The sequence below is a fragment of the Dama dama genome, chromosome 22 (genome assembly GCF_033118175.1).
Source record: "Dama dama isolate Ldn47 chromosome 22, ASM3311817v1, whole genome shotgun sequence".
In the NCBI taxonomy this organism is placed as follows: domain Eukaryota; kingdom Metazoa; phylum Chordata; class Mammalia; order Artiodactyla; family Cervidae; genus Dama; species Dama dama.
The window spans coordinates 34,346,140-34,371,744 of record NC_083702.1 but is presented as its reverse complement, the minus strand read 5'-3'; the positions used below and the strand labels follow the sequence as shown (position 1 = coordinate 34,371,744).

The 25,605-nt window shown below is 37.2% G+C and overlaps 2 protein-coding genes across 5 annotated transcripts in view; one reads left to right on the top strand and one right to left on the bottom strand.

Moving 5' to 3' along the window:
- The window catches only part of DNAI7 (dynein axonemal intermediate chain 7), a 77,571-nt gene extending 55,183 nt beyond the window's left edge, over positions 1 to 22,388 (top strand). The window contains exons 10-16 of the mRNA XM_061125148.1: positions 7,539 to 7,614; positions 8,708 to 8,868; positions 11,683 to 11,839; positions 15,224 to 15,438; positions 17,404 to 17,571; positions 20,816 to 20,929; positions 22,040 to 22,388. Coding sequence (XP_060981131.1) covers positions 7,539 to 7,614; positions 8,708 to 8,868; positions 11,683 to 11,839; positions 15,224 to 15,438; positions 17,404 to 17,571; positions 20,816 to 20,929; positions 22,040 to 22,318 — 1,170 coding nt within the window. The 3' untranslated portion in view covers positions 22,319 to 22,388. The remainder of the gene's footprint in view (positions 1 to 7,538; positions 7,615 to 8,707; positions 8,869 to 11,682; positions 11,840 to 15,223; positions 15,439 to 17,403; positions 17,572 to 20,815; positions 20,930 to 22,039) is intronic.
- Positions 22,389 to 22,529: 141 nt separating this feature from the next.
- Positions 22,530 to 25,605, bottom strand: part of IRAG2 (inositol 1,4,5-triphosphate receptor associated 2) — a 95,821-nt gene continuing 92,745 nt past the window's right edge. For all 4 annotated transcript variants that reach the window (XM_061125144.1, XM_061125145.1, XM_061125146.1 and 1 more), the window contains 2 exons: positions 24,490 to 24,597; positions 22,530 to 23,044 (listed from right to left, as the gene is read on the bottom strand). In XM_061125144.1, coding sequence (XP_060981127.1) covers positions 22,801 to 23,044; positions 24,490 to 24,597 — 352 coding nt within the window. In that variant the 3' untranslated portion in view covers positions 22,530 to 22,800. The remainder of the gene's footprint in view (positions 23,045 to 24,489; positions 24,598 to 25,605) is intronic.

Below are 25,605 nucleotides of genomic sequence, written 5' to 3'. Positions count from 1 at the left end.
TCACTCATAACACTGTTTTCTTGGTGTGGCAAAACACATTATAAAATTTAAAAGCTGGCATATAAATTCATGAAACTTTAACTTATTTGTGTATGTGTACATGTGTTTGTGTGAATGTATGTAAATTAGGGACCGCCTGTAAGATCAGTAGGCAGACTTACTGTGTTTGGCTTTAAAGGAAGAGATTTCTCTATTTTTAAAACTTTTTCTTTAGGATAAGTTGCTTATTTTTATAATTTTATGTTGGCATATTTTAATCTACTACTACATTTCTTTTTAATAAATAAATGCTAATAAGTAAATACTGTATCTTTTTAACAAATTTGGAGGCATATTGCAAGGCAAATTTCAGTATAGTAACGTAGGAATTTATGGCCCCAAATACCTGAATTATGCTTGATACATGATCTAATTATAAATACCAAGTGTTTAGTACTTTGTTAATTTAAAAATTAAATCTCTTAGATTTAGGAGATGGTCCAAATTATGTCTTTCTTTTTCATGGGTCTATTAAGAATTATGCCACTAGAGGGCTCTGAATACCACATTTCAGTTCATTTACGTATGTAGTAATACTAATGCAATAATATTGGCAGTATTGGCTAATGCTGTCTTCCCAATGAACATATCTTAGAAAAATTTTAGAATAGCACAATTTAAGCGTAGCACAATATGAGAAATATTGCTTTTTAAAATAAAAATAATAACTATCTTCAGAAATATTTTGGTGATCTAAGGGACATGCATGATAATATATGAACCTTTGAAAATTTTAAAGTTCAAGTTAAGAATAGCCTTTGGACTTCCCTAGTGGTCCAGTGGTTAAGAATCTGCTTAGCATTGCAGGGGACATGGGTTTGATCCCTGGTCTGGGAAGATTCCACATACCACAGGGTAGCTAAGTCCCTCCACTGCCACTAGAGAGTAGCCCCTCTTGTGCAACAGTGAAGACCAAATGCAACCAAACAATAAATGGATAAAATAAAATAATTTTTAAAAGAATAGCCTTTGTCTTTAAGATACTCTAAACAGATTTAACATAAATGTGAGTATGTATCTATTGTAAATATCTAATATGGACTTCCCAGGTGGTGCTAGTGGTAAAGAATCAGCCTGCTGGTGCAGGAGACGCAAGAGACCCAGGTTCGATCTCTGGGTTGGGAAGATCCCCTGGAGAAGGGAATGGCAACCCACTCCAGTTTTCTTGCCTGGAAAATTCCATGGACAGAGGAGCCTGGCAGTCTGCAGTTCATGGGGCCGCAAAAAGTTGTACATGACCAAGTGACTGAGCACACATACATATATTTAATATAAATATGAGTCTGTGTAATATGTAAAACATATATATGAAACATAAAATTTACTAATTATCTTCTATATGAAGTTTGATTGAGGAGGAGAAGTGTAACAGTTACCATACATTCTGATACGTGTAATGAGAGAGATTAGGCATAGGAGTTAAGAGAGAGAAATAAATCCAAAAAAGAAAAGAACAGAATTGAACAGATTGGAAGTCTTCTCTGATGAGATAGCATTTGAGCTAGATCTCTTGATAGGTATGGAGGAGTTTAGATGGAAAGGAAATTATTCTGCTCAGAGGAAAAAGTGTGGAGAAATAGCCTTAGAGATTTGAGGACTTCTTGGCATCATCATGGATAGATTTAGAGTCTACGAGAATAGCCCACATGAAACAACCTACCTTTAACAGTCAACAACCTTCAGCTTCCCACAAATTTACTTGGACCACCCATTTACCTGGTCATACCTTGGACCTTGTTCTTATTTCTTTACTTATTCAGCAAATATTTTTTGGAATGCCTACTTATATATGTTGGCACTATCTGGCCCTCAGGGGACAGTGGTGACGGGCAAATGAGATTCCTACTCTCATGATTTATAATACTTGCAAGTCAGGAGAAACCAACAAGTCAGAAAAAACTGGATATAGCTGATATTAATAAATGCCATACACAGAATTAAGCAGGAGGGTATGGTAGGAGGGACTGGTAGTAGCTAAATTGGATGGTTACAAATGGCTAGTGTGATTAGTTCTTATTAAAGCTGAGACCCAAATGGCCAGAGGGAATCAGCTATATAATGACAAAGGTCATTAGACAGAAGTGAGGACCAGGAAGAAGGCCAGTGGACTGATGCAGAGTGGACAAGGAAGAAAGTGGTATGTGATGATGTGAGAGAGGAAAGCAGAAGCCAGGTGAAGCAGGGCTTTGCAGGCCAGAGGGAGAAGTTAAGATTTTACTGTAGATTCAATGAGATGCCATTAGAGGGCTATTTAAGTAGGAGAGTGGCATGGTTCATGACTTAGAAAGGTTGTTCTGACCACTGTGCAGAGAACAAATTGTGAGGGCCTAAAGTGGAAGCATGGTGCGTGTGTGTACGGTTTCAGTCCTGTCCGACTCTTTGCGACCGCAAGGACTGTAGGGTCTCCTGCCTAGCAGGCAGATTCTTTACCATCTGAGTCACCAAGGAAGGCTTGCAGTTGGTAAAGAACCCGCCAGTGCAGGAGACTCAAGAGGTACAGGTTCAATCCCTGGGTTGGGAAGATCCTCTGGAGAAGGAAATGGCAACCCACTCCAGTATTCTTGCCTGGAAAATTCTATGGACAGTGGAGCCTGGTGGTCTTGGTGGGTTATAATCCATGGGGTCGCAAAGAGTTGGACACGACTGAGTGACACTCACTCACACCAACTGTGCAACCTGGAAAGCCCCAGAAACATGGTCAGTTCAGTTCAGTCCGGTCGCTCAGTCGTGTCCAACTCTTTGTGACTGTATGAACCACAGCACGCCAGGCCTCCCTGTCCATCACCAACTCCCGGCATCCACCCAAACTCATGTCCATTGAGTTGGTGATGCCATCCAGCCATCTCATCCTCTGTCGTCCCCTTCTCCTCCTGCCTTCAATCTTTCCCAGCATCAGGGTCTTTTCAAATTAGTCAGCTCTTCACATCAGGTGGCCAAAGTATTGGAGTTTCAGCTTCAACATCAGTCCTTCCAATGAACACCCAGGACTGATCTCCTTTAGGATGGAGTGGATGGATCTCCTTGCAGTCCAAGGGACTCTCAAGAGTCTCCTCCAACACCACAGTTCAAAAGCATCAATTCTTCGGTGCTCAGCTTTCTTTACAATCCAACTCTCACATCCATACGTGACTACTGGAAAAACCATAGCCTTGACTAGACGGACCTTTGTTGACAAAGTAATATCTCTGCTTTTTAATATGCTATCTAGGTTGGTCATAACTTTCCTTCCAAGGAGTAAGCATCTTTTAATTTCATGGCTGAAATCACCATCTGCAGTGATTTTTGGAGCCCAGAAAAATAAAGTCTGCCACTGTTTCCACTGTTTCCCCATTTATTTGCCATGAAGTGATGGGACCGGATGCCATGATCTTAGTTTTTTTTTGAATGTTGAGTTTTAAGCCAGCCTTTTCACTCTCTTCTTTCTCTTTCATCAATAGGCTCTTCACTTCCTCTTCACTTTCTGCCATAAGGGTGGTGTCATCTGCGTATCTGAGGTTATTGATATTTCTCTTGGCAATCTTGATTCGAGCTTGTGCTTCCTCCAGTCCAACATTTTCCATGATGTACTCTGCATGTAAGTTAAATAAGCAGGGTGACAATATACGGCCTTGACATACTCCTTCCCCAGTTTGGAACCAGGCTGTTGTTCCATGTCCAGTTCTAACTGTTGCTTCTTGACCTGCCTACACATTTCTCAGGAGGCAGGTCAGGTGGTCTGGTATTCCCATCTCTTTAAGAATTTTCCATAGTTTGTTGTGATCTACACAAAGATTTGGCATAATCAATAAAGCAGCAGTAGATGTTTTTCTGGAATTCTCTTGCTTTTTCTATGATCCAACAGATGTTGGCAATTTGATTTCTGCTTCCTCTGCCTTTTCTAAATGTGTAAAGTAGGGTAGAATCTAAATTTATTTTATTTCAGATCTTAGTGAGTGCTCTCAAAACACTTACCATATAAACCTAGGTTTTTCCTATTGATCTGAAATGCCATATGCTACATTCCCAAGTGGCTCCTGAGATCTATTTCTGGAATTTCTACTCAGCTTTCATGATCTTATTCATGATCCAAGTTATGTTTTTATTCAAATTCAAGTTATATACATATTAAAATAATTTCCATATTACAGTAACTGCACATTAATAAAGTTGCAATGAAAAATACTTTGCTAGTGTTCTGTGAAGTTCTTCCATGTTAGAAGCCAATTCATAAACCAGTTGAACCAAGATGTCATTGAAAAAGTTATACTTTAACTACCTTCTATGCTTCCTATTCTGTCCACATTTCCATGCAAACAGTTTTTAAAATGTTATTTTTAAAATAGACTTATTATAAATTTGGGGTAATTCAAAGAAAAACTCCACTCTGGTAATTGTTGAGACTTGACAAAACACTATGTATTAAAATTTAGCTATAAGAAAAAAGTATGTGGAAAATTTTCTGAAACAGTTATGTTGAAAGAGTACTTTTCTTTAGCAGATATAAACATGATGATAATGTGAAGAAACAAGCATTTTTTCCAGCTTCATTGCCAAGAAACAGAAGGAGCTTTTAGAATGTGTAAAATGCTGAAGGATTATAGGATCAATAAATGTGGTTTGGAGTTTACTTTTTGTGCAGGAGTATGTTCTAGCCCTGATGACAGGAAAATATTCTAGAATAGTTATCAAGATTCAGGAGCTTGCACCAGAGTGTAAATTGACCCATTGCTTCCATTCTCTAGACGTCTAGCTTCAAAACAGAATCAGTTAAGCTAAAGAATAACATAAAATTATAAAAATTTTGAATTATAGCACAATATTTTGAGCTAAATACAAGATTATTCTATTATGTAATGAATGAGATGCCAATAAATTCCTGTTGTTGCATACTGAAGTACTGTGGTTATCAAGGTTCTGTTGAAAAAGTATAAATTCTGTGGTCTCCCTGCCAGGTAGAAAACCAGTCTGATCTACATGCTGAAGAATTCTCAAATGTTTGAAACTGTGAATTGGAAAGCCTGACTCCCTTGGTGGTTTGATATCTTTTGATACTGTTGTCAGAGAAAATCCTTCCTGTAAGAAAGAAATGCAGCTGGCTTTTTAATGGTAGAGAATATCAAAGGTCACCTAGATGTCCCATGGACATCTCAAATTCAACATATCCACAATCAGATTTACTGCTTTTTCCCCCCAAACCAATTCTTCCTTTTCTTGATAATTGTTACCACCATCTGTCTTATTACCTAAGCCAAACATTTGAAAATCAGTTTTCTATATCCATTCTCCATCCAGGCTAGGTTGATTTACTTCTTCATCATCTCTCATCTAAGCCCCTTCTAATGACCCTGATTGCATCTATCTTGACTTGTGCCCTGATCCTCTTATCTTGGACTTCCTACTCTGAATATTTATTTGTTTGTTTGTTTTATTTTATTGACTTATTCAGCTGTATCAGGTCTTAGCTGCATCATGTGGGATCTTTTGTTGTGGTGCTCGGACCCTCTAGTTGTGGCGCAGGCTCCGGAACACCACACTTGGGCTTAGTTCCTCTGCATCATATGAGACCCTAGTTCCCTGACCAGGGCTCCAACCCATGTTCCCTGCAATGCAAGACAGACTCTCAACCACTGGACCAACAAGAAAGTCCCTGGATTCCCTACTCTTTACTAAGCAATACGTCATCATCTGGCCACCAGAAGAAACCTTTTCCAAATGCATTTCTTCGTGTTACTTTCCTAGTAAGTCTTTTGGGGGCTCTCTTCTACACATGGAAGAAAATTTAATCTTTAGAGCGGCATCCAAGGCTCTCCACAAGTTGGACCTTGCCTCTCTCCAACTTCAAATCTTTACCCTCCTAGCCTGTCTCATTCCAACCATACCTGACCACTTGGGGGTGTTTGGAACCCTCTGTTTTGCTTCATACCTTTCCTCCTTCACTCACACTTGGAATTCTCTCCCACCATTTTTGAGAAGACCTAATTATCTTTCAAGATTTAGTTCAAACTTTACCACCTTCCTGTAGTGTTTTCCATTTTTACCACCCACAGACTGTTTTCCCACAGAATTAACCAGTCTTCCTTTGCATTTCTCTTCCTGCACTATAGCACCCACTTTGTTTACCTGCTTCCCTAATAGACTGGCAGTTCCTTAAGCAAGGACCTTGACTTTTTCTTTCTTTTTACTCCAGTATCTAGTGATGCCTGTACAATTCAGGCAGTCAGTAAAGCTTCATTGAATGAATGAGTTAGTAAGTGAGAAGTGTCAGGGGCTTGATGAAAAGGTTGACAGAGAATGCATAGTATTAAAACTGGACAAGAGGAAGATACAGGGAAATATAGTGATGAAAGTAAGAGAAAAGATCATTTACTAAGAAGGACTTGGCTTTGTATGGTAGATGAGGATGAGCAGCATGGTGGGATTAACTGATGTTAAGCTTCTGACTAGGATTCTGGTATAAGATTCTTTCTTCTATTGCTGTATAAAAGGACAGGTGGTGTTTGAGGGCAAATGAATTTTTCTGGATATAATCCTTCCTATTTGCAAATGTTAGCACACACATGCTAAAGTTTTATAGTAGCACTGAATTTATCTAGTAGTTTACAGTGTACAACATTCTTTACTTTTATTATTTTATTGGACCCTTAGACCAGATATCTCCATAAGCTTCAGTTCCCTTTTTGTAAAATGAAGATATAGGTTAGGATTGTTTATAAGAGGTATTATATGTCTAGTGCACAGATGCATACCAAATCAGTTGTTAGATCAGGGCCTTGTGACTCGTAGTGGTTAAATGACTTGCTTAAGTTCACAAAGGTAAGTTAATTGTGTGCGTGTATGCTGAGTCACTCAGTCATGTCTGATTCTTTGCGACCCCATGGACTGTAGCCTGCCAGGATCCTCTGTCCCTGGGATTTTCCAGCAGGAATATTGGAGTGGGTTGCCATTTCTTACTCCGGGGGATCATCCTGACCCAGGGATCAAACCCATATCTCCTGCATTGGCTGGCAAATTCTTTACCACTGTGCCACATGGCATGTTTAAATTCCTCTGTCCTCTTTTTGTAAATAGTATTCTGTTTTGCTATACCAGGATATAATAATATCTTCTACATTACTTAGGGCATGGCATCTTTAATTTTCTTGAGAGGCTTACCCAAAAACAGGCTTTGGAATTACTCAGAGAGTTTATTGCCAAAATCAAGCAAAGTCAAAAACTTGGCTAAAACCAAAATGCCAGTATAAATAATATTTGTATAGCTTGCATGGCTTTCTAGTCCCTCTGTTTTATGCTTGGGGGTTTTCCACAGAGAATCTGAGCAACTAGCTCCTGGCCTTGTGAGGTTTTAAATTAATTTTTAAAGTATTATTTTTGAGTCCAGTTTAAGACCAGAGCAAGTGTCCATCTGGGGTCCTGGAATTAAGGTAGCAGAAACCTAGTGGGGACTAGAATAGGAAGAGAGTGAACCTGGGCTGGGCTGTGACACTGACAATCACCCCCATCTGTCCTTGTGTCCTCTGCAGTGTCCTGTCCAGGAAGAACCTGAAACCACAAAATATGAAATGGAGATGAAATTACTAAGTGAAACAGTTTCAGCAGGTATTCTTCTAAGTCACATTTTTAGAATTTAACTTGACTGGGATTTTCTGCTTACAAAAGAAACACAGGGATATTAGAAAATCAACTCAGATGTTGCAGAAGTATATTTGAAGTGAAAATTCTTCCTCATCTCTCTTCTGAGATAACCAGTGTTAACAATTCTTTTGAATTTGTTGTATTCTGTCTCTTTCTCTCTTTTTGATTTTAAATAAAACCATCATATTTTATGTTATGAATAACATAATAATATGAATAATATGAATATTATATGAATTTCATATTATATGAATATTCTTATTGAAAGTTACTTTTTTTTCACCTAACAATATTTGTTATTGTACATACACACATGAAACACCGTACATATTCTACTTAAATGAATAATATTCAACATTATTCTAAGTCAGAACACATTGGTAACCTTACTTTTTAAAGTATCTATGTAATGCCCTGGGAAATTATCATCTATTAATAAGGACTTAAATAAGGTTATTTCTAAATTTTTTTGTTATTACAAGAAATATTGCCTTAAACATTCATAAGCACACATACAAAGTTAGAAATTTCTTCACACTTTTGTATTTAGTCTTATCCTGGCAAATTAACAGTTGGATACAGTTTTAAAATGTCAAGATGATAGTGATGTCTAATTTGCAGAACTTCTAGTTTGAGATTTATGTAATCTCTTTCATTAACTTTATTATTTTGCTTCTTTCCCAGAAACTCCTTAGGAATATATTTTTTATACAGTTCTTAGCATAGTTTTTATAACAGACTTCTTGTCCACCTCACTTTTTCCAATGCACTTTTGTGTCAGCAGTCAACTAGGTTTATATCATTATAACTTTTCTGTAATCCTTATGAGATAATTTACCTATGAAAAATATAAATGGAGCCCTCCCCTGCACCCTAACATTATGCATGCCTATTCCCACTTTGAAGTGAATGATTTTGAATTAACCACATTCTGAAAATGTGTAGTTGCTAAATAAAAATTTTCTTTACCAGTATTAGAATGCTTTCATTTCCCTACTAAGAAAATACAGAAATGTTGTGATCTATTTAGAAACTCAATCAATCTGATTAATTTCAGCACAGGAGTTGCTGCTAGAGAATGCTTGTGAAAAACCCTATTTCCTTGAAGAAGATGAGGTTGATTTATGCCAATTCACAACCCTGGGTGGAGTGTACCACTTGGATATTTTGGAGCTTCCTCCACAGTGTAAACCAATGAAAGGCTGGATGATTGTGGAAGTAGGTTGATTCTTGAATCAAAATTTATGGATAAAATAATTTCTCATGCTTTATCTGAAATGATTTAACATCTATTTAACCCTAAAATGATTTAACCCTATTAAACAAGGACAAATGCAGAAAATGTAATTTTAAGCTGTCTTGAATTTATGAATCAAAATCAGACACTAAAGGAGAGGATTCTGAAATAATAATGGATTTTAAAACTAGAATTCATACATGTTAACTTAATTGTAAACCTGTAACACTGTTTACATTATGCCAGTTTGGCCATAATAATGACAGTCATTTTCAGAGGTAATCAAATTTTTTCTGTAAAGGGCCAGGTGGTAAATATTTTCAGCTTTGTGAGCCGTACCAGCTCTGTTGCAACTCCTCAGCTCTGCCATTGTAACATTAAAGTAGCCATTGGTAAATGAATGGACATGGCTGTGTTCCAGTTAAACTTATTTTACAAAAACTGGTGGGGGCCGGATTTTCCAGGGACCATAGTTTGTGGATTCTAGTCTAAATCAGTGGTTCCCAGCATGTGGTCCCTCGACCAGAAGCATCAGCATCATTTGGCATCATCTGAGAATTTGCTAGAAATGCAAATTCATTGCCCCCAGTCTGACTCAGTCCTACTGAATCAGAAAGTTTGGAGGTAAGACTCAGCAGTCTGTGTTTTGGCAAGACACACCCCAAAGTTTGAGAACCACTGGTCTGTATCCTTGATATACAAGTGTGGTCCATGAACCTGCAGCATCTGTATCACCTGAGAACTTGTTAGAAATGCATCGTTTGGGACTTTACCTCAGGTCCACCGAATCTGCGTATTAACTGCACATGAAAGTTTGAAAAGCACTGATGTGGGCAATGCCAATGGTATTGATGCACAGATAGCACACATTGAGTAACAAGGATACTGATGGTAGCCGTTGTCAATAGTTTTTCAAGGAGTTCTCACTCTTGTTTCAGTGGGTAGTAACATTTGCACTAGTATTGACTTGATATAACTTTTAGTGGCCTACACCCCAGATAATACCCAGTTATGGTAAAGAATCTGCTTGCAGTGCAGGAGACCTGGGTTCAATCCCTGGGTCGGGAAGATCCCCTGGAGAAAGGAATATTCTTGCCTGGAGAACTCCATGGACAGAGGAGCCTAGAAGAAGCCACAACTTCTTTATGCATAGGCACTCTTGAATTAGTGTAGTATTTATCTTTTTTTTTTTCATTATCACCCCTCCAAGGAGCCTTTGTAGACTTTTTTCCTAACTGTCCCCCATAAAATATTAATACCACATGTATGCTGTATAGCTACATATGTGCTGTATGTATATTTGTGTTTTATACCTAAAAGAGTACAATTTTTTCATGACCCCTCTAAACTAATTTTTACCCTCTTAGGGATAATATTGCTGTTCCTTTCCCCTTCTCATAAATGAGAATGCAGTTATTAGGTTGACCCTGGAGAGATAATTTGGTTTGTAGCCCCTTTGAGGGGCTTCCCCAGGGGCTCAGCAATAAAGAGTCCGCCATCAATGCAGGAGACTCAGGAGACACAGGTTCGATCCCTGGGTCAGGAAGATTCCCTGGAAAAGGGCATGTTAACCCACTCCAGTATCCTTGCCTGGGATAGCCCATGGACAGAGGAGCCTGGCGGGCTGCAGTCCATAGGGTCGCAAAGAGTCGGACATAACTGAAGCGACTTAGCATGCAGCCACTTTGAAGAATCTATTTGAGTCAGTCTTCCCTACCTCAGAAACACCTGAAGGGCAGAGTGGAGTCCAGAAAGACACCCTTTGGTGGAGGTAGGCTTTCAAAACTCTTTATCTATAGGAAGGTCTCAACCTGAACTGGGAATTTCAAGGATGCATACAAAGATCTGGTGTTCCTGAATTTTGTCCTGGTATCCTGATTCTACTCTAGGCACTCAATTGAGCCCAGAGTATTCTCCATCACACTTGTTTTTCTCTCCTGCAACGAAGAGACCTTCCTCATTTTCTAAGTCCCTTTTAAATAATCTCACACTTCCTCTAGAAGTTTTCCCCATCCAGTTTTTTCCTCTCTTTTGTAACATTTGTAATCTTCTTCCCTTTCCTAGATCTATCTCTGCTAAATTCTGATAATAGACAAGTCTTCTTTATCCCACAGACATCTGCTCTTGGCTTAATTTACTTTCTCCCCCTCACCACCCCCCTACTTTTTTAGGATGTAATTGATATATAACACTGCATAAGGTATGCAATATGATGATTTTTAATTAATTTCATTCATTTATTTCCACACTTCTCAAAAGGTTGCTTCTCATTCTTTCTGTCTTCACCCACACACCCTAACCAAGTTACTGGAACATGGGATTTGGGGTCCTATATATCTACTAGGTTGGTCAAAAAAGTTTGTTCAGATCTTTCTATAAGATGTTAGGGAAAACCCAAATGAACTTTTTGGCCAATCCAATACTTTTGGCTTCTGGTGCCTTTTTGAAGTCATTTTGTAATCTTTGGCACATTAATTGATTTTTCTAAGTCCCAGTTATCTTCTCTGTTCAATATATATCTCCTAGAATTATTGGAGAAATAAAATGAATAGTTAAGTCCCAGGCAGCTTAGAATCTGGCCCATAGGAGGGTTCTGAATTACATTCAAATGTAGTGATTTTTTCCCCTCAATCATTATCTTTAATTTTGTTGTGACATTTTGTTAGTCAATCTGTAGTGAAATGTGACCTAACTGCAGTGCTTATTTAACATATATAGCTTACTCTGCAATATATACATCATAAACTGTTACCAGTCAGCTTCTAACTTAGTGTTATCTTGGTCATTTTTAAAAGATACTCAAAGAGGGATTACAGAAATATACATATCCTCCAGAAACTACAGAAGACCTTGAAACAGAAAATGTTTTCCCACCCATAGAGGTCATGCTTGAAGTTCACGAGAATGTAATCTTCTTTGAGAATCCTATGGTTGCAAGGTGGGATGCTGAAGGTACAATGATGACTTAACCAGCTTTGATAATTATGTAATGAAAAGAGGTATAACAATATAAATTCTTAAATCAAAATAGGAAATGGAGAATGTAAACTGAGTTTCTAATCATACATATTTCTGTGCCAATTCTAGAGTCTTTGTTTCCTTTTGATGGAAATGAATAGGGATGTTTTTTTAAAAGAAATGAGTAAAAATATCAAATAGTATAGCAAATCAAAAACAAATGAAAGCCTACTCTCTCTTGAAATGGACAAATAATTCAGATTGGGGTGATTAAAATTTGATTATTTGAATGTTAATGATTTATAAATTGCAAAGCTTATTACAACCAGGTACTGAGGATGGGAGTCTTCCCAGGCGGCTTAGTGGTAAAGAACCTGCCTGCCAAGCAGGAGACACAGATTCAATCCCTAGAGTGGGAAGGACCCCTGGAGAAGGAAATGGCAACCCACTCCAGTGTTCTTGCCTGGGAAATCCCATGGACATAGGAGACTGGCAGGCTACAGTCCATGGGTTCGCAGAGTTGGACACGATTTAGCAACTAAACAACAGCTGAGTGGGCAAATGGGAAGCCTGAGAAAGAGGAAAACCAACTACTATATGCCTCTGTAACTTTTAACTATTGAACCATGGGAAATTATTGCTTATTCAAATTGTTAAATATCAATAAATCAGAAGTGTTAACAAATACAAGTTAATGATTCACCAATTATTAACAAATACCTGATTTGGGGTTGGCAGGCTAAACTTTGAAAGGTCTTGGTCTTGTGAATTAATGTGTGCAAATCTGGGGACTCTTAGATGAAAGTTGAATAGCTTTGTTTTTAATGTTGGTGAATTATTCTACATCCAAATATTTATTTATGAAAAGGTTTGCATACTAGATAACAGGTCTAGATAATAAGATAACTAAAGCACAGAGCTATTACTTTAGTTATGGGAGCAGAGAATTTAGAGACTATTTTGTACTTCAAATTTTTTTATGGTTGCTACAACACACCACATTTTTGCTTATATAGACATAACCACAAGATGTTTAGTGTAGAAATAATTTATGTTTTAAAAACAGTATATTTATATCAATACATTAAACCATACAATATATCAAAATGAACATTGGGTACTTTTTTCCTTTCATGTTGCTTTAGAGATTTCACTTTTCCTTTCCTTTAACAGTAACGTTCCTAAATATTTACTTATCAAATTAAACTTAGACAAGATCAGTTATCCTACATGATTCAGGGAAATATAACAAATAAAATTTGACTCTAACTGCAGTAGTTATATGGCAGTAATCAACAACTCCATGGTTTCCCTGGTGACTCACTGGTAAAGAATCCACCTGCCAATGCAGAAGACTTGGTTTCAATCCCTCATACAGGAAGATCCCCTGGAGAAGGAATGGCAACCCACTCCAGTATTCTTGCCAGGAGAACCCCATGGACAGAGGAGCTTGGCAGGCTACAGTCCATGGGGTCACCAGGAGTTAGACACGACTTAGAGACTAAACAACAACAACTAAACAGCAATTTTTATGGTTACAAATTAAAATAATTTTGTAAATGTAAAAACAAAAAGATGAATTATATATAACTTAGTTTTCTAATATAATTATTTATTATGTTGAATTCAAGAGTCAAAAATAGAACTAATATAACATTGTAAAGCAGCTATACACCAATTTTTAAAAGTTTTTTAAAAAAAGTAAGTGTATGGGGATGAAAACTAGAAAGAGATGGGAATGACAGCTGAGGTTGGGAATTACTTTATTACTTATTACTTTATTAATTATCCAAGATAATTCTCATTAGGAAGATGGCCTCAATAGAAGGAGAGTTTAAGTGCGTATGGACAATATTATATATTCCCGTCTAATATTGTTTATTGAATGCTTTAAAATTAATGCCTAAAAGTGTTTTATTTATTTTTTCCAGTAAATTTTCAAATTAATACATGCCAAATTTTTTTTTTAATTAAGTAAAAAATAGCCAGTGGAACCTTTCATGCGAGAAGACAAGAAAGCCAAGTGGAAATGAAGAGGGTATTCTAGGAAAAGAATGATTCACTCATTTCATAAAACGCTAAACAATAAGAAAGACAGAGATAAATGAGACATAATTCCTTCTTCCAGGAATTTTCAAAGTTGTAGGAGAGGCAGACAGGGAAAGACATCATACACAAGGGGCTAGAGTAGTAAGGGGCTATATAATAGATGAAAGTGCTATGGAGCAGAACAGTGACTGGGTCCCATCTGGAGGGTTAAGGACAGCTTCTCCTAGGATAGAATATTGAGCAGGTCCTTAAGAGACTAAGAGACCATTAATGTAGTATATCCTGTGTGGGCATGTCTTCATTCCTCTTGGGTATATTGGTAGGAGTGGAATTGCTGGGTTGAAGTGTAAATTGATGTTCAACTGTTTAAAAACTGCCAAGTTGTTTTTCAAAGGAGCTATAACCACAACACAAGGTTCCCCTTTTCTCCATATTCTTGCCACTATTTATTATTACCTATTTTTTTTTATTAGAGCCACCCTAGTGGGTGTGAAATGTTTTTTCATAGTTTTAATTTGTATTTCCCTAATGAGTGGTAATGTTGAGCATCTTTTTTTATGCATTTATTATACTTCATGTAGCTTCTTTGATGAAATGTTTATTCAAATCTTTTGCCAATTTTTAAGTTGTGTTGTGTTTTATTATTGAGTTGTAAGAGACACAAAAGACCACCTATTATATAATTGTGTTTAATGAAAGTTAAGAAAAGGCAAATCTTTAAGTATATTAATAGCTTCTTGGGGCTGGTGATACAAATGGGAATTAACTATGAATGGACATAAGAGATCTTACTGGGAGGATAATAATATTCTAAAACTGAATGGTGGTGATGATTGCAAAACTGGGTAAATTTACTAAAAATAATTGTATACTCAAGATAGGAGAATTTTAAAGTTCTTTAAAAAGAAAGATGACGAGAGGTTCTCTAAAAGAGGAAGGAAATGTTCTCTAGGAAGAAAGAACTGCATGTGCAGAGGCTTACAGGTATATGATGTTGTTGGGAAAGAAAAGAAAAGTGTGACTGGAAAGAAGTCTGAGAAGTAGCAAAGAAGGAAGCCAGAAATGAGAGTCAGAGCTTCATTCTGAAAGTCTTGTGACCATGCTGAGGAATCTGGACTTGATCCTGTAGACAGGAAGAAACTCCAGTGAAGATGGTTTGTTGTTGTGATCCTATTCTCAGTGTGAAAAATCAGTTTATACATATTGAAGTTAGTGGAGTGGTTTCATTCATCTTATTTTTGCAGAGGAAAAAATGGAACTAATGTCTTATTAATCCTAATTAATAAGGTAATTAATTCTAATTAATCCTTATTAATCCTAATTATAAAGGTAAACACTGGAAAACTGATGGCATCAGCAACGTGTCTTACAAATCAGAAGAGAGACTTATAACATTCAACCTGGAAACTTTTTGTCCTGTTACCTTAATTCAAGATGCCCATATTAATATGCCATTCCAGTCATGGGAGCTAATACCACTTGATGTGAATAAAGTACTTCTGACTGTGACTACAGTATTTACTGAACTTCAAATACAAATTAAGGTAAACCGCTGTTATAGAAAGTCATACCAAAGAGTTAAATCTCTTTGATGACTATAAGAGTGTGTGTCAAAACAGTCAATCACTAATGATTTACATATTGAAATATGTCTTTTATAAATATATTGAAAATATACCTTGAGCTGTAGTTTCTAAATAAAATATTGAGTATATAGGAAATAACATGTAAAAGTAAAGTATAAGTTTGTGCCCTAAAGTTACTAGGAATAGAGCAATTGGTGAAACTCTTAAGTATGGTTTTAGTATGACTTTCAGAGTTTTTGGTCCACTCTAAAGAGGCTTCCTAATCTTATCACAGGAACATAGCACCCAGCCATTTGAAATCCCTTTTGAGTAACTCCATTGCTACAGAGTCTGACTCTATGATTTCAATACCTGTAGACCACGAAATTTTTGTACCTTATTTTATGTTCCTTGTTATGTTCCAGTATCTCCTAGTTTGTAGTCTATGGGAACTTGAATAGAATTTGTATCCTACTATTGTGTGAAAATTGTATAACTTAATTATGTTGAATTGGTTCATGGTGCTTTTCAGGCCTACTATATCCTTCTACTTTTCTATTCTATTAATTTTTAAGAGTTTGATATTGAAACTCCAACTAAAAATATTAATTTATCTACTTTAAAAAATAACTGTAACATATGGTAGAATATGTAACTTTGTTCTGTATTTTCCAAATCTCCTCTAAATATGTTATTATACTTTAATAAGTTAAGAAAAAGAAATTACAGAGTCTGAAATTTAAAGACACAATAAATAGATTTAGTGGTTGCCTGAGGCTGAAGTGGGGAATGAATATAAATAGGCATAAGGGATTTCACTGAGGGGATGAAAATGTTCTAAAACTAATTTATGGTGATAGTTGCACCAGTCAGTAAAGTTACCAAAAAAAAAAAAAAATCACTTAACTGTGTACTTGAAATGGGTGAATTTTATGATATGTAAAATATACCTCATGAAAGTTGTTTCAAAAAAGAGATTTTTTTTTTTAAAGATATAACCTGAAATTCTTTATAAATGTGGCAGGAAAGCTAGAAGATCATCACACTTGCTTTTTAAGGTCAGAGGAGAGATGTGAACTCTGTACACCTTCAGATTACCACTTTGCAAATTTTAAAACTGGATAATAATTTTGAATTATGTTAAAATTTTATACATGTAAAAAATTATGATCTTTAAAAGTTGCAACATGGTTGCTATCAAATAGCTCTTCTACTTCAACAGGAGCACATCCAGTGTTCTTAGATCATAACTTATAAAGCAGGTGACCAGAGAGATCCTCGGATTGCTCAGATGAGCCTGAGAAGAGTTAATAAACTGGTTAAGGTAATGTGGAAACTTTGAGGTGGACCTTTTGGATCAAGCCTAAAATATGTCTGTCCTGCATTCTTTTTAATATAGGATAATACAGGATTTTCTAAAAGAAAGAAAAAATAGTTGCTGTTGTTCAGTCGCTAAGTTGTGTCCATCTCTTTGCAACCCCAAGAACTGCAACATGCCCTGTCCTTCACTATCTCCCGGAGTTTGCTCAAACTCATATATCTTGAGTCGGTGATGCCATTCAACTATCTCATCATCTGTCTCCCCTTTCTCCTCCTGCCCTCAATCTTTTCCAGTGAATTGGCCCTTCACATCAAGTGGCCAAAGTACTAGAGCTTCAGCTTCAGTCTTTCCAATGAATATTCAGGATTGATTTCCTTTAGGATTGACTGGTTTGATCTCTGTGCTGTCCAAGGGACTCTCAAGAATATTCTCCAACACCATAGTTGAAAAGCATCAGTTCTTCAGCACTCAGTCTTCTTTATGGTCCAACTGTCACATCTGTACATGACTACTAGAAAAACCATAGTTTTGTATAAAGAACCTAACAGCGGGACCTGGAATGATAATGAGGTAATTTCTTTAACTTACTTATATAAAAGCTTCTATTTTCTTATTGAAACTAGGAAAACCTCTGCATGTTAGCTTCAATCAAAGTAAATAACAAAAAGCATTCCTCTATTTTGGAAGAAAAGTGGATGACTCCTGTTTCTTTCATTATTGCTTTGAAAAATGCTGGATTGAATATCTTCCCTACTGGACACTCTCATCTTTATGTTGTTATAAACTATAAGGTAACAATGAATCCTTCCAAGTTGAATGTGATGTACATTTAGAATGTTAGCAAGTATTACATTTTATATAAATCTTAAGGTACACCAATGAGTTTTCTATATTCACTTATATGAGATTATAGTTAGAAAAGAAGGAATAAATAGCAAGACTAGAAATCCAGTGATTTCTGGTGAAAAAACTGGCTTAAAACTCAAATTAAGATCATGGCAACCAGTCCCATCACTTCATGGCAAATAGATGGGGAAACAATGGAAACAGTGAGAGACTTTCTTTTCTTGGGCTTGAAAATCACTGCAGATGGTGACTGCAGCCATGAAATTAAAAGACTCTTGCTCCTTGGAAGAAAAGCTATGAGCAACCTAGACAGCATATTAAAAAGCAGAGACATTACTTGGCTGACAAAGGTCCATCAGGTCAAGGCTATGGTTTTTCCAGTAGTCATGTATGGATGAGAGTTGGACTATAAAGAAAGCTGAGCACCGAAGAATTGATGCTTTTGAACTGTGGTGTTGGAGAAGACTCTTGAGAGTCCCGTGGACTGCAAGGAGATCAAACCAGTCAATCCTAAAGGAGATCAGTCCTGAATATTCATTGGAAGGACTGATGCTGAAGCTGAAACTCCAATACTTTGGCCACGTGATGCAAAAAACTGACTCATTTGAAAAGACCCTGATTCTGGGGAAGATTGAAGGCAGGAGGAGAAGGGGACAACAGACGATGAGATGGTTGGATGGCATCACCGACTCGATAGACGTGAGTTTGAGCAAGCTCCAGGAATTGGTGATGGACAAGGAAGCCTGGCGTGCTGCAGTCCATGGGGTCGCAAAGAGTCGGACATAACTGAGCGACTGAACTAAACTGAGAAATCTAGGGTTCTCTCAAATTTAATATTCTGTAGAACGATCTTCATATTGACACATGGGGCACAACCACAGCTGTTCAGTTTAGTGCAAAGGTAGTCTGGGCTACATCCCATTTTGTAAGCTTGCTTTCTTCTTCCAAAGTGCATATATGGAAGATTTCTGAAAAGAGGAAATGACTCAGCAGTTTCCCAAACGTGACAAATCAGGTGAAATTAAATACATACAAGGACCACCGATCCTTAAAACCCAGTTCCTTCTACTTCATGGAGCCTTCCTGTCTGCATATTGCTTCATGTAACTCATAAGTTGAGTTAAATGAGATCCTTCCATGTTAAACTCTGAGCTCCTTGAGGGTGGTGACCATTCCTTAATCAACTTTGATTCTTCTAGCACCAACCCTATTCCCAGAATACAGTAGATGTTTGTCAAACATTCATGATACATAAATGAAGACAGAGTGACTTCTAATCATGAAAGCTGTTTTGGGCAGAAGAATTATAAACTCAAGAACAAGTTTATCATATACCAGAAAATGACAATATGGGTAGACACACACTGGAAATAATCACATTGTAAGAGTGTATACATATATGCATAGTGGAAAAAATCTCACTTCAGTTTTAGTAACTCAAGTTGCCAGTTACTCTACAAATGCTGAATGTTATATACTAGTCATCTTTTCAGAATATTGTATTCAAGAATTTTTTTCTGAACACTTATATTCCAGACATTGTTTTAGATGCATAGGAAACATTAGTGAATAAAACAAAGGTCTCTGCCCTGGTGGAGCTTACATTCTAGAATAGAGGGAGGCAAACATCAACAACAAACATAATAAATCATATGAATGAAAGAAAAGGTACAATATCAAATATGGTGTAGGGGGAGGGGTGCTCAATAAGAAGGTAATATTTGAGGAAAGCATCAGGGTGGGGAATTTAGCCAAGTTGCCATCTCTGGAAGGATATCAGCTTCCAGCTGGAGAGAACAGTGGAAGGGCGGTGGGGGGAAATAGTGCAGAGGGCGTGGCCTGATGTATCTGAGGATGGGAGGACCAGCAATAAGAATGGAGCAGCAAGGAGGCTGGAGCACCCAGAGCAAAGGGAAAAGAATAGGGGATAAAGTCAGAGAGAGCATGGTGTGTATGGGGGATGTGAACAGCCAACTAATTGAAAAAGACCCCGATGCTGGGAAAGACTGAGGGCAGGAAGAGAAGGGGACAACAGAAGATGAGACGGTTGGATGGCATCATCGACTCAATGGATGTGAGTTTGAGCAAAATCCAGGAGATGGTGTAGGACAGGGGAGCCCGGCATACTGGGGTTGCAATGATGGGGTTGCAAAGAGTTGGACACAACGGAGAGACTGAACAACAGTGGGGGCTGTAAGAGCACAGAGGCCCCGGGGAGCACCGTTAGGACCCTGGGTTCTGCTCTGGAAGGGGAAGCCATTGCCCCAATTTGAGAAAGAAGTCATGAGTCTGACTTATTTTTTATATTTGAATTTTTTTTCTTAAAAAATTTTTTTAAATTGAAGTATAGTTGATCTACAATGTTGTGTTAGTTTCTATTGTATAGCAGTGTGAGTCAGTCATACATACATATACATAAACCCACTCTTTTCAGATTCTTTTCCCATATAGGTCATTACAGAGTATTGCGTAGAGTGCCCTGTGCTATATAGCAGGTCTTTATTAGTTGTCTATTTTATATGTGAAAGTGAAGTTGCTCAGTCATGTCCGACTCTTTGTGACCCCATGGACTGTAGCCCACAAGGCTCCTCCATCCATGGAACTTTCTAGGCAAGAGTACTGGAGTGGGTTGCCACTTCCTTCTCCAGTGGATCTTCCCAACCCAGAGATCGAACCCAGGACTCCCGCATTGCAGGCAGACACTTTAACCTCTGAGCCGCCAGGAAGCCCATGTGGCTTCCCCGGTGGCTCAGCTGGTAAAGAATCTGCCCGCAACGCGGGAAACCTTGGTTCGATCCCTGGGTTGGAAAGATGCCCTGGAGAAGGGAAAGGCTACCCACTCCAGTATTCTGGCCCAGAGAATTCCATGGACTATTTTATATGTAGTACTGTGTATATGTCAATCCCAACCTCCCAATTCATCCTTCCCCTACCTCTCCTCCTTGGTAAGCATAAGTTTGCTTTCTATATCTGTGACTCTATTTCTGTTTTATAAATTAGTTCATTTGTCCCATTTTTTTAGATTCTGTTGATAAGTGATATATGATATTTATCTTTCTCTGACTTACCTCATGTGACTTACATTTTAAATGGATCTGGGTTGAGAACAGATTAGACTGTAGGAGGTCAAGGGTGGAAGGGAGACTTGAGAGGCTCTGTGATCAACCTTATTTGTTTTTATACTGACAGCATCCTTCGGTAGAAGTGAAAGCTTATCGGCAAATGGCCCTGTTAAGTTCTGCTTTTGCATTTTGTTGGAGTAAGTGGAATACAGTATGTGATTCTAAGAAAACTATATTTCAGGTATTGTATGCAAAACCCCTTAAACTTTTGGCTTCCAAAAGAGATAAAGTACTCAAAAACTAAATGAATGTAGACCATATTTTCTCCTTTTAAAAAGGTGAAAAAATTAAAATTCAAAATGGAGTTGGTAAACTTTATTTTCTTTCATTTTGCCAAAAATATAAAACCAAACCATGTAAAGGTCATGCCTTTGTCGTCCATTATGGTATCAAATACTCTTGATTTTAGGCTGGGGACCTCTTTACATCAACTGAAGAACACATGTAAGCCTTTCACATGAATATAGCTATGATTCATGAACTTTCTCCTCTGAGAGTAACCTTCTGGGCACATTTCCTACAGCCTGCTAAAGAAGTTATCAGATTTTGCAAGCTGACTGATGAATATTTTAGCATAAATGAGCTACCATATTTATTTATCTTGTTCACTGTGTGTTTCTTCCATTAGAATACAAGCTCCTTGAAGACAAGGTTTTATTGTTGTGATTGTTATTTATTCATGTTTGGTTATTTTTAAATTTTTTTTTTGTTGTTGTTATATCCCTAGGACCTGAAACAATACTTGTCACTTGAAGGCATTCAATAAATATTTTTTAAAGAATATATTTTGATAAGCTCCATAAACACTAAGATATAAACAGTTTCATGCTTTTTAAAAAAATGGGGCATTAAGAATGTTTCTTTTTATCTTAGCAATTTGGGGAACTCAAGCCCTTCAAATATTGGGTTGGCAAAAAAAATTGTTCACAATTTTTGTGACCATCGTATGGAAAAACTTTGGTCACCTGATGCGAAGAGCTGACTCATTGGAAAAGACCCTGATGCTGGGAAAGATTTAGAAGAGAAGGAGAAGGGAGTGATAGAGGATGAGATGCTTGGATGCCATCACTGACTCAATGGACATGAGTTTGAGCAAGCTTCAGGAGATGGTGAAGGACACCAGGGAAGCCTGGTGTGCTGGAGTTATTGGGTTATGAATAGTTGGACATGACTTAGCCCCTGAACAACAACAACAAACAAAGTAACATACTCAACTGTCAAAATACCTAATAAAAGAGGAACTACTAACAGATTTCTCTAATTTTTTTCTTTTCTTTTTTTTTTTTTTTAGGTGAGGGAACACCTTCTTAAAGACGAATCCATTCAAAATCCTAACTGGACCCTTTTAATGTTTAGTGGTGACAGGGCACAAAGTCTCAAGATCAATGAATCCAGTGATGCATTTTCTGAAGTCCTTAAAGAAGAAACTGAATTTCATTCCACTTTATATCACATGGTGAAGGATTTTGCTTCTCAGGAAGCAATGAGGGAAGTCAGACGTTCCAACTGCCAGTTTGTGGACTCTGTATGCCACATGCTACTCTCAACTAGGTTACTCAGCTATTCTTAAATCCCCAGGGATAAATTTTATCCAGTATGAAGAATCAAGCAACTTGGAGAAACATCAGGTATTTCTTCAATAAAGTGTAATGAGTGAATATATTTCAAACAGGCTGTTCAAATTATCTAATCAGCATTTTATACTCAGATTTTATTTCTTAAGAATTAGTTTTTTTTTTTTCCTCTTGTACTTGGCCTACTGAGACTACCAATGTTCACTGTTCACAGATTTGAATGGTTCTTTATTTCAATAAATTTTAACAAACAATAATATCTCCTCCTCAGAAAGCTCATTAAAAAATCATATAAGTAGGCTTCCTCCCCACTGCATTTAGGAAGGTAATCACAAAAAGAGGGAATATAAAATATCTTACAGTCATTCTGAGAACCTCTGGTTCCATTCTGTAATTTCCCAGCTAAAAGTTACTAATGTACAAAGTTCAGATACTGAAACTTTAAAAATCAAGATACACACATTAGGATGTGCTGCAGTCACACTGGCGGGGGCCCGTTGTGTCGGAGTCTGGTGAATGGCCACAAGATGTGTTCTAGAGACATCCAGGGGTCCCCATCCTGTGTGGGGGCAGCGTCCACGGGCTTCTGGAAAAATCGGCCTGTGAAGAAGCTCATCAGCGCTGCAAACAGTACAATGAATGCCACAGAAAGCCAGAGCGCCTTGTTGGCCTCTCTGAGGGAAGTCTTGAAGTTTGTTGCCCAGGAAGCTAATGTGTCATAACTACAACAAAAACACAAAATCAGTATGCAGTAATCACAATCTTCTGTATACTAGAAACATTCCTTTTGCCAACAATAATCAAGTCGTGTATCTACCCTACATAATTCCACCAACGTACACGTGTGCTCAGTCATTTCTGACTCTGCAACCACAGACAATAGCCCACCAGGCTCCTTTGTCCATGGGATTCCCCAGGCAAGAATGCTGGAGTGGGTTGCCATTTCCCACTCCATGGGATCTTCCTGATGCAGTGATCAAATCCACGTCTCCTGCATTGGCAAGCATATTCTTTACCACTGACACCTCCTTGTAATAAGCTACACAATGTCACCTGTTGTCTTGGGCTTGGCCACAATCTGCTCCCTGCTATCCCTTATAATTTTTTAGAATTGAAGAAATGAGGTGCCAGGATAGAAATCTGAAAATTATGTGACTTAGATATTATTTAACTCCTAACAAGTACATTTGAATACTAATTTCATTCTTTAAGTCAGGTAAGGCAATTTATATTCCTAGGGAGAAACAACAATGTTATTTATCGGGTTGAGCACGATTTATTTGTATGTACTTATAAGCATGTTACTTATTCCTCATCATACCCTGGACTTTTGGTGTACTGAAATGTAAACTCTTCCTTTTAGAAACATCCACCAAAAAACCTTATTACAGCATCATATGTCTTTGAAAATAGTTAACTGTGTTAGGTACTGTACTAAGCATTTTACATGTGCTGAATTTTCATTTAATCATGACAGCAAAACAATGATATAAGTACTATTATCATTCCTACTTTATAGATGAAGAAGCTGATGGTCAAAAACGGATGAACTTGCCCAGGTCACACAGCTAGTTAGGGAGCTATTTTGGTCATCTGGTCCCAAGGCCAAGTTCTTTACACTGTGAACTCCCCTGCCTCCTGTAGCTCATAGGTTCAGGAATAATTCTTGTAGACTATATGGAGTTTGTTATTATTCATCTTAAATTTAACATTTTCAAAGATCTTTTAGTAAAGTAATTTGAGTAAGATTAATGCTGCTAGACTTCCCTGGTGGGCCAGTGGTAAAGAATCCACCTGCCAATGCAGGGACACGGACTCGATCCCTGTGGGTCCAGGAAAATCCCACATGCCATGGAGCAACAAAGAACCACAACTACTGAGTCTGCGCTCTAGAGCCCATGAGCTGCAATTACTGAAGCCTGTGTACCTAGAGGCCGTGTTCCACAGCGAGAGAAGCACTGCAGTGAGAAGCCTGTGCAATGCAATGGAAAGTGGCCCCAACGGCCACAGCTACAGAAAGCCTCCACACAGCGATGAAGACCCAGTGCAACCAAAAATAAATACATTTTTAAAAGGCAAAAATAATGAAAAAGATGAATCCTTCTAACCCTGCCTTACCTTTCCCCATTCCACCAAAATGATATCATTTAGCAAGTAAATAACTTACATTGAAGAGACATTCCATTTTGATGGATTAGTTTTCTTTTCAGAAAGACTTGACTTTCTTGTCTTTTCTACTGTTTCTTCTTCAGGTGGTTCTAAGTCATCTTTAGTTCTGTAAATAAGCATTGTTTCTAAGTATTAAAGTATGGATAATGTTCTATAATTATTTACAAAGTATTGCTAAGTTTTACTGTATTTTGTAAGGAAGCTTGCAGATATTTATTTTGCTTTAGAAAGATTTGATAAATACCTAATTCTAAAAGTCAAATCACCAACTTTATATTTTTAATCATTTATAGGAATTTAAATTTTTTAAGTAACTTTGTATTTAGAAAAATAGCAAATGTTTGTTGTAGAAAGTTTGGATGCTAGCCAAAGAATAAATTAAAAGGGGAGATTTACAAAGAACATGTGTAAGTTAGTCAGTGTTCACCACTTGTAATTAACCAGTGTTATTACTGTGATTTTCCATCTTTGCATGTGCATGCGTGTGTGTGTGTATGTATAAGTAACTACACCTTAAAAAACAAATGTGGATGCCATTATTTCTTCTTCTGTAAATTTTTTATTCAACATACAGTAAAATTTTTCTCAGTAAGTATTCTTTTACCACATTTTTTTAACATTGTGTATTAACAATTAATTAAAATTAATCTTTTCTCTTGGTTTTTTGAGCAACACTACATTGGAATAGCATTAAAGTGTCACTTCTTTCTTTAAAAAACCTTCATAATTTAAAAAGTGTTTACGAAGATAGGTTTGGTATAAAACTACTTAAAATCAATAGTATTCAATGAACTGGGAAGTTGCAATTGGGTTGACTGTATTGAAATCATATTATTTAAAGAGGAATCCTTTGCCTGAAAAAAACTTAACTGTTTCATTGTTCATGTTCCATGTTTCAGGACCACTCATGAGTCCCTAGTTAGATTTGAATTTTGAAATCCCAAGTTTGTTATCCCCCGCAGTGGCCAAAATGAACTGCATGTCAAAGTTTTTGTTTTTCAGTCAGACATTTATGGGGAATGCCTGTGGTAGATTTTAGTTCGGTTTTTAAAGAACACAAGACCCCCAGCCCAGAATTCCTATAGGATTCTCAAGGTTTCAGTCTTTGTTTGCA